Source organism: Podarcis raffonei, chromosome 2 (genome assembly GCF_027172205.1).
Source record: "Podarcis raffonei isolate rPodRaf1 chromosome 2, rPodRaf1.pri, whole genome shotgun sequence".
Lineage (NCBI taxonomy): Eukaryota > Metazoa > Chordata > Lepidosauria > Squamata > Lacertidae > Podarcis > Podarcis raffonei.
Genome location: NC_070603.1, coordinates 5,795,839 through 5,805,381, shown reverse-complemented (window position 1 = coordinate 5,805,381; position 9,543 = coordinate 5,795,839). Strand labels below are relative to the sequence as shown.

At 42.9% G+C, this 9,543-nt stretch overlaps 1 protein-coding gene across 2 annotated transcripts; it reads left to right on the top strand.

The window, feature by feature from the left end:
* The first annotated feature begins 3,342 nt into the window (after positions 1–3,342).
* Positions 3,343–8,464, top strand: TEX49 (testis expressed 49). Of its 2 annotated transcripts, none has more exons than XM_053371631.1 (4): positions 3,343–3,665; positions 5,249–5,386; positions 6,995–7,139; positions 8,279–8,464. In XM_053371631.1, the coding sequence occupies exons 1-4, from the start codon at positions 3,581–3,583 to the stop codon at positions 8,325–8,327; spliced, it is 417 nt and encodes a 138-aa protein (XP_053227606.1). In that variant the 5' UTR covers positions 3,343–3,580; the 3' UTR covers positions 8,328–8,464. The 2 variants fall into 2 exon arrangements, with proteins under 2 accessions (XP_053227606.1, XP_053227615.1); XM_053371640.1 differs by lacking the exon at positions 3,343–3,665 and adding an exon at positions 3,875–3,902.
* The last annotated feature ends 1,079 nt before the right edge of the window (positions 8,465–9,543 follow it).

Here is a 9,543-nt window from a genome sequence, read left to right as displayed (position 1 = left end):
GTTTAATGGTCACTTGATTGGATTGCCTGGGGAACCTGGCCAGTCTTTTGTAATGATAAATACTTAGTTCCTGACCCAGGTCAGGCTCACACCCTATTCATATCTTAAATGTGCCCTTAAGACAGGATTTGTAAAGGAAAAGACAATGGGGAGGCTTTTCCATTTTCCTTTGACCTTGCAGAGAAATAATTGAGGTCAGTTTGGGAATCAAAAATGGTTTCAGGTCGGTCTTCCTGTGCTTTTCTTAAAAAATTTTGCCCCACAAATAATAACATGGTATGTTGTAAATGGATGCCTTTGTATAAATATAGGATATCACATAAAAATAACACATGTTGCATTTTGTTACTAAATTACTTGCAGCATTCTAACACTTTGGGAGAAATATTTACTCAAGAGTGGTCTATGCTTTTCACTTAGCAGGAAAGTCCAATAATGAATGGAAAATGCAGTTTGGTTTGTTTCTGCCTTTTTGTGTGTTTTCAGGTGTCAAACTTACGTAGCTCTCCTCCATCATACCACAGCAGCAACAATCCCTGGTGAATCCCTTTAGGGCTTTCATATAAACCATGTCACCTTGCCATAGGACGGGTTTGGACATGTCATGAGAGAGATGTCCTTGCCTTGCCCTTTCTATGGGATTTTAGTATTATAGGCCCTGGTCTTGCACTGTGGGGAAGTTGCTCACTTGCTCTTAAAGGACGAAAAAGCTAGTTGCAGTCTGGATACACTTGTCAAATTCAAACTGAGTCCAATTAGAATTTAGATAGCACCATGGTTCTCAACTTTTCAAACCAATCTGTAAAAAAAACATTCTAAAAAGGGCACTTGTCCAAATTAGTCAATTTAACTCTATAAGGGATCATTCCTGCTAAATCAAGGCATATATACTTTCATGTATCTGGTGTTTTCATGGATCCTGAAGCTTGCCTTTTTTTCCATGAAATGAATTAGAATAATTTAAAAATGGTTAGAGAAGGTTGGCACACTGCAGAGTGTGCCAGGTGGAACATGGTCTAATCTAATTATTGGACTACACAATTGCCTGATCTACTAGAAAGCATAAAATACCTGTTTAATGGTCACTTGATTGGATTGCCTGGGGAGCCTGGCCAGTCTTTTGTAATGATAAATACTTAGTTCCTGAGCCAGGTCAGGCTCACACCCTATTCATATCTTAAATGTCCCTTAAGACAGGATTTGTGAAGGAAAAGACAGTGGGGAGGCTTTTCCATTTTCGTTTGACCTTGCAGAGAAATAATTGAGGTCAGTTTGGGAATCAAAAATGGTTTCAGGTCGGTCTTCCTGTGGTGATTTATGTATGTGCTGGGTTGGTACACTTATGAACATTTAACATATATCTAAGACCTCAAAATTCCTATCACAACACCAAACTGGTCACTGCATGCTACAGGAGAGGGCATTGTGATAGGAATTTTATGGTCTTAGATATATGGTAATGTTCATAAGTGTACCAACCAAGCATGTACATAGATCAGCACAGGAAGACCGACCTAGAACCATTTTGATTCCTAAACTGAGCAAATGTTTTCTCTGCAAGGTCAAAGTGGGAAACCTTCCATTGTCTCTTTCCCCCCCAAATCCTGTCTTAAGGGCACATTTAAGATATGAATAGGGTGTGAGCCTGTGACGTGGTCCAGGAACTAAGTATTTATCATTACAAAAGATTGGCCAGGCTACCCAGGTAATCCAATCAAGTAACCTGCCAGACAGGAGATAAACGACAGGAGAAAAACAACATTCAAATTTCTGTTTTAAGACCGCCTTTTCTGTGATGTATGTATGATGTTTCTGGGGGTGGTCTTGATCTATAGGGTGGCAATTTCAAGTCTTTATAAGGCCTTGCACTCTATTTTTCTGGGTTCCTCCTCCTCTCCTGTGGGTGAGGGGAGCACCCTGTTGCAACAGTTCAATAAAGATCAAGCTTACTGGCTGCTTTGCTTCTCAATATTCTCTGGTTGGCCTTTGTTATCTTCTCCTACCAATAGGGAACCTATGTAAGGACTCTACACGGGCTCTTGGATGCCCCATAAGGGAAAAGGGCAATTTTTGTTTACAACAGCATCCAGCACATCGTCGCCCAGTCAGGAGGTTTGGTCTACACAATGTCAGAATTGGACCTTTAGTGTGGAGACATCTGCCATTTGGAACTTGTGTTAAATAACAGGTGCTGTCTGTATTCTGCACCTTTAATAGGCTTTTCCTTTCTAACAAGTATTTTAAGTGAATAGGGTGGTGTTGTGGTCTAAACCACTGAACCTCTTGGGTTTGCTGATCAGAATGTCAGTGGTTTGAATCCCCGCGACGGGGTGACCTCCCGTTGCTCGGTCCCTGCTCCTGCCAACCTAGCAGTTCAAAAGTACGCCAGTGCAAGTAGATAAATAGGTACCGCTGTGGGCAGGAAGGTAAACGGTGTTTCCGTGCACTCTGGTTTCCATCACGGTGCTCCATTGAGCCAGAAGAGGTTTAGTCATGCTGGCCACATGACCCGGAAAGCTGTCTGTGGACAAACGCCAGCTGCCTCGGCCTGAAAGCGAGATGAGCACTGCAACCCTGTAGTTGCCTTTGACTGGACTTACCGGTAACCGTCCATGGGTCATTTACCTTTACCTTTAAGTGGGTAATTTTTTTATTCCAGTCTGTACTGGATTGGAAATTGCTTTTAAATATGCATTTGTTGATGTTTTTTATTGTTAAATTGCTTCAGTGTGTTTTATGCGGATTCATAAACTGAATGAATAAAAATATCTGTATATAAACTTATTTTTAATTGTTCTGCTGTCTGAATGTTCTACTTGTTAGAATTGCAGTGCAGGAGAGCATTGTCGTGACAATGTATTACACCAATAAAATGCTGGTTAGATTGGAAATACTAAATAAATACAAACTAAAATAAAATAGCTGAGAGTAGATTATAAAACTAACTTCAGACAGACTACACCTCTTCAGTACAAAAGCTTAGCAAAAGAGGCAGTTTCTTCACCTTCCTCCTAAAAGTGTATAAAGATGAGGTAAGAAACACCTCAGTGGGATGATCATGCCCGAGTTTTGGAAATAAGGCTGACACGGCACACACTTCTGTATCTTTACTCAGAACACTCAACTGAGTGAACCACTCTTCATGGCTGGCGTTTCAAGAAGGCTGTTTGGCTCATATCTACTAGAGACAACACTAAAAGCTGCTGTGAGTGCCGGATCTCCCTAGAGGAGAAAATACAACCATCTGGTTAAATACTTATTTCATCACTGGGAATCGCATGCAAATAAATACAAGTTAATGAAGTCATAAAGCTGGAAAAAACACAAGGTTAAGGGTCACTTCTCCCCTTTTCCTTTCTAGATACCTCCTCAAACCAAACCTCAGTACATTTTTCTCAAGGTATCACAGTTGCCCTTTCACACACTCAAGTTTTCATTGCTTAAGAAACTCCCAAGAGACAGGGCCGAGCTGCGCATCTCCATGGTAACATAGCAAACATGCTTTAGAAGGCTGAAGGCAGAAGGCTGCAGTTGGGAAGTTGTGGAGTCAGTTGAACCTACAGCAAATTAGGTGCAGGAAATGTCTTTCTTTGGATTAACTTTTATGGGCTATCAAGACCCCTTTCGGGACAGAAAACTAGAATTACCAAAGTATGAAGTACCAGGTAAGGAAACTATCCAAGAACACTTTGCTGAAAAAACAAAGCCCTTCCTGGGATTAACCAGTGGTGATTGCTCTGTATGTGTACCTGCGCACAAAAGTCTTAACTGTCATTCCTTCATCTCAGAACCCTGGGAATGGCAGTGCTCTGAGGAAGGCTGTGGATCTTTAATGGAATTCCCACCACTGTCACTAAACTACTATTGCCAGGATTCTTGCAGGGAAACCATGATTGAAGATGGTAGAAAACTGATACAGAGCAGTTGCATAGATAAGCTCTTTGTGTGCTGTTCACACACATCACCCCTACTGTACAGGAGGTTCCTGGTTTTGTCTATTCAATCCCCTTCTGAAATTGAAGCGTTGATGGCCATCCCACAGTCTTTCAAAGGAGAGAATCATGCACTGGTCCGCATCAGAGAGAATGGTTTAAGCCTTTCTCCCTCAGTGTGCTAGTTTTATGCCTAGAGATTTTTGTATATTACTGAGATATTTTTCATCCATGCTGTCTTCCAGCTGCAATCTGAAGTGGTACATCTGGGATCTAGATTGGACTTAATTCCCTGGACACGAGGAAATTATCCTGTCTCCAACATGACCATTTTTAAAAAAATACTATTTATTAGTTTTCCAACAATTTAAACACTACAAAACAAAATGAACAATACAATACAATACAAAAAAAACTACATAACACTAACACATTAAACTAACATAACGAACACATTAGACTAACAGAATAAAAACAGTTTAAAACACATCAAACAATTTCAATATCTTATCTTTCATTCGCTTATTTCCATGACCTCCTCACACCTCGCTTTTTGTATTCCACTTCTGTTAATTGTTTCAGCAATTCCTTTCCATCTTCCTCTGTTGTCTATCCTATAATTATCTTAACATATTCTAACCTTATTTTTTTCTTTAATGCTCTAATAATCTATTTATACATAATTCCTTATAACATTTCTACTAAAGCCATATAACTTCATTCCCACATTTTTCTAACATTCATTAATTTTACAGTATTTCTGTAAATAGTCTTTAAACTTTTTCCAGTCTTCTTCCACCGACTCTTCTCCCTGGTCTCGAATTCTGCCAGTCATTTCTGCCAGTTCCATATAGTCCATCAACTTCATCTGCCATTCTTCCCGGGTGGGTAAATCTTGTGTCTTCCAATACTTCGCGATAAGTGTTCTTGTTGCTGTTGTTGCATACATAAAAAAGATTCTATCCTTCTTTGGCACCAACTGGCCGACCATGCCCAGGAGGAAGGCCTCTAGTTTCTTCAGGAAGGTATATTTGAATACCTTTTTCATTTCGTTATAAATCATCTCCCAGAATGTCTTAATCCTTGGGCATGTCCTAACATGACCATTTTTGTCCCTAATTTCATTACTTCTTTACTTGGCTGAGGCCCCATCTGCTCAACACATTTCAAGCAGCATCACACCACTTTAAACAGTCATGGCTTTGCCCAAATAATTTTGGAAACTCTATTCCCCTAATCCTCTTGTTCCATTTGCTTTCCATTTTGCTATATTCCAGAATTGCAATAGTTTTCTTTCTTCTTCTGTCCATCTTCAGTGGGAACACCAACCCCTAAACTGGAACTTTTCTACCCAAAGCTGCCACCCATAGGACCAAGTGGATATGATGGCACAGTACACAGGGGAAGCTGCAGGAAGTATCGAGAGGCTATCAGAAAGATGAAGCTCAAAAAATGTAGGTAAATAATTACCAGAGGCAGGGTTTAAATGGTGGTTTCAGCAAAAGCACAAGGAGCCTTTAGGATTCTGTAGAGGGACATCCATACTCATGAGTCAGAGCACTGGGACCAGGACTAGGAGCAATGACCTCTGGGTTGGCAGGAGCTGTGTGTGTGCATGCATGCAAATCTAAGAGAGTTCTGGAGGCAGGTTTGGAGAAAGGAGGAGGATTGAAGGCCCCTGGGTTCTTTGAAGAGGATGTCCTTGCAGGATTTCCTGTACATATCTGGTTGGCCAGTCTGAGGACAGGATGCTGGACTAGCTGGTCCTTTGGCCTGATCCAGCAGAGCTCTGCTTATTCCAACGGTGTTGGGCTCGAGGCAGGTGCTCCACCTCCCTACTCGCTGCATCAGCATGACAGCTGGCCCTTCCAGACAGCAGGGAAAGACAGGGAGGAAACCTTTGGCCATGTAAAAAGGAAGTTTGTTGTCACGAATTTTTAGTGAACATGCAAACCAAGTTGCAATACTGTGTATACAACCAGGTGGAAATGTGATGTTCAAGAGTGCTCCTGAGGAAGAACAGTACAGTGGTACCTCAGGTTAAGTACTTAATTCGTTCCGGAGGTCTGTACTTAACCTGAAACTGTTCTTAACCTGAAGCACCACTTTAGCTAATGGGGCCTCCTGCTGCTGCCGCGCCGCCGGAGCACAATTTCTGTTCTCATCCTGAAGCAAAGTTCTCAATCTGAAGCAATATTTCTGGGTTAGCGGAGTCTGTAACCTGAAGCGTATGTAACCTGAAGCGTATGTAACCCGAGGTACCACTGTAATTTGAAATGTGTTGGGTTTAATAATCAAAAGCAATTTTTCTTGTGTACCTGGGGTTTTGATCTCTTTCTCTGATTTCATTCATCCTCCTCCTCCTCCTCCTCCTGGACAGCAGGCTCGTACCTCTAGGCAACTGATAATGAGGAACCAGTCACCTCCCACTGCCTCCTAAAAGGCTTGCGACATCTTGGGAAGCCACTTGTCTCCTAAGTGCCTGTGTCAGCTATCATTGGAGCTTGGCTTTCCAGCTCCTCTTGCCTGCTTCTCTGTGAGCACATTTTGTGCTGACCTAGCGATGGGGAAGCTGTGGCCCTCCAGATGTTATTGGACTTATAATTCCAATCATCCCTAGCCAGCAAGACCAATAGTCAAGGATGTAATTCGAAGTCCAACAACATCTAGACCTGCAGTGCTGAAACCAGGGCACCAAGCAGGTTCACGAGCATTAAGGACACAGTAGTTATTGGTTCTCTGGGGAAGGGGAGGAAAGGACAAGGACGAAATATGATAATTCTAGAAGGGAAGGGGCCATAGGTCAAAAATGGCAGATCCCATCTTTGTTTAGGGCTGATGCCGTTGAGCTTCTGAACTCAATATGTACAGCGGTAATTTAAACCCACAGATTATTAGCTATCTTCTCAAGCCTCCATTGTTGCTCAAGCTCCTGCTCAAGTCAGTGGATTTTTAGCAAGTGTTGACAGCCAGCCCAAAGCCAAGATCCTTCTCTCCCACACCTCCAGACAACTTTTGGTTTCTCCTATCTAACAGCCCAAGCTCTCTGTCTCTTTTTCTAGACCCAAATGAAGAGTACAGGGAACCAATGACCTGCGGACAAGAGATTGGCTGGTGGCTGCCTAAGAATCAGTCAGTCAAGCCAGAAGATGCCATCCCTTGGATAAGGGTGCAAAGGCATCCCCAGCTACGGAGCTCTATGACCAAGTGAGCATACAATGGGAAGCAGGGAATCAGCCCGCCCACCACTTCACCCAGCCAGGGATGGAGGATCTCACTCTCATCCTTTAATTGTTGTGTGTAGAAATCCATCCCATACAACTTACATGGCCAAATCCATCCCATACAACTTACATTTTATCACATAGCCTCACCCAAAGAATCCACAGAACTATAATTCTCAGCACCTTAACAAACTACAGTTCCCAGGGTTCTTTGGAGAAAGATGTGCTTTAAATGCATGGTCTGGATGTGCACCGAGGGGGTTGCATGATTCCTGCCACCTTCCAAAAGCAGCCGCCCAACATCTCCTTTTACTCACAAAAGACAATGCCATTGCAGTTGGGAGTTTTCCCAGCACCATTTCATTGACTGCTGCTTGTGGAGGGTTTGTGTGTGTGTGTGTGTTTAGGGAGGTGTAATTCTGAATGCCATTACACAACAGCTTGCACCTCCTCCCATTAGGTATCATTGTGCAGATGTAGAGAGGAGATTCTGGGTGGCTGCTTTAACTGGATCCAAGCACCCTTTGTATTGTCTAAGAGATCCACGCTCTTGCTTGCCTGGAGGGCAGATAGAGGAATGGCTGCGGGTGTGTGGAAACCTTTGACCTTTGTGTGGCTGGAATATAGGCTACTGTACAAAGGTTAAGAGTCATATGTGTTGCTGTGCCAGCTTTGCCTCTTACCCACTCATTTGGCCCACTGCCCCCCTCATAAGGCAATGTGGTCCTTGGCTGGAAAAAGGTCCCACACCCCTGTGCTAAGATGTGCTTCTCAAACACTGAACCTTTCTCCCCAAGGAACTGCTGTTTGCTCCCCACAGAGCTAGTTTCCAGTACCCTTAACAAAATACAGTTCCTAGGATTCCTCTGTGTGTGCTTTGAAGACCTTCCTCTTTCAACAAGCCTTTTAAAGTTGAGGCCTTTCCCTGTCTGCACCTATTTCGAATTGGCTTTAAAGATGTTTGTTTTTATAGCTTTGTCAATTGTTTGCCACCCTGGGCTCCTTTGGGAGGAATGGTAGGGATATAAATTTAACAATAGATAAATAAGGTCCTGGCAGCTGAAACAGTACCCCACGAGACAATGGAACAGCAATGAAATTTGTTTTCTTTGTTTATTGTAGATTTGTTGACAGCATGATAGCAAGCGACCGCCTCTTCAGCATGTTTTGAGAACCATTTGGAACCATAATAGGAACCTGAGATGCGTGGCAGCACCACTGTGTCAGTGAGAGCTCATTGGCAATAACCGGCTCCCATGTTTTAGATCTAGCGCATTTGTTCTACAAATAAATAGGAAATCAGTACAATCATCTGTGTTTGGGGGTTTTTTTGCCCGCAAAAGAAGGGGAAAAGAAAGTGGGTGGATATAAACTACAAGTGAGAAGCCTGTGGCTTCTAAATGTTGTTGGGACGCCAAATCCCATCAACCCAGCTAACACGCTCAATGGTCAAGGATGATGTGAGTTGCAGTCCAGAACATCTGGGGAGTCCACAGCTGGTGAAGGCTGGTCTATGGCCGTTTATCTTGTACTATATCTATGCACTCCCTGCTTCTTCTTTTAAGAATTAGTACAGGAATGAGGATTGTTCCTGACATTTCAATATCAAAGCTCGCTGTGATTTAAGTAGATGCTGGCAAATGTGTGCACCTGAGCATGTGTTATGTCTACATTTGACCAATACATGTTTCATCCAGGGACAAATGGATGACATATGCCATACAGGCATGGGCAAACTCAGCCCTCCAGATGTTTTGGGACTGCAACTCCCATCACCCCTAGCTAACAGGACCAGTGGTCAGGGATGATGGGAATTGTAGTCCCAGAACATCTGGAGGGCTGAATTTCCCATGCCTGATGTTCTAAAGCAGAATAAAATGTTTATTGAACTTCAAAATAGATTATCTCCACCCCATTTCCCCACATGCGGACCCCTTGCATTTTCCATTACAATAACGTTGACCTGTCACTGTAGCAGTGCTTCAAGAAAGGGGAGGAAAATCAATGCTAGAAGGACCCAAATTGATAAAGGCAGGGCCTGCAGGCAGACTAGTGCTGCGCTCTTACCCCCCCCCCCCCGCATTTCTCAAACCACCACCTTAACAGAGAAATGGAACAACTCTGTTTTTTGTAAATTCCCTGCTTCCCAATCCACTTCCCTCTAGGAAACTTAAAAGCAGGCTTTACAGATGCTTGCACACAACCACCAAACCAACCCACCTTTCTGTGCTCTAGCAAGGGACTAAGGTGATGATGAGGCTTTCAGGTTTTACTATTGTTTGACTAGCTTAGCATAGACAAAGTCAGAGGAGAACAGTCAAGGAGAGACTAGAGATACACTTTCCTTTGATGGAGGTCTAGTTTGGCACTGTAAGAACAGGATGCTT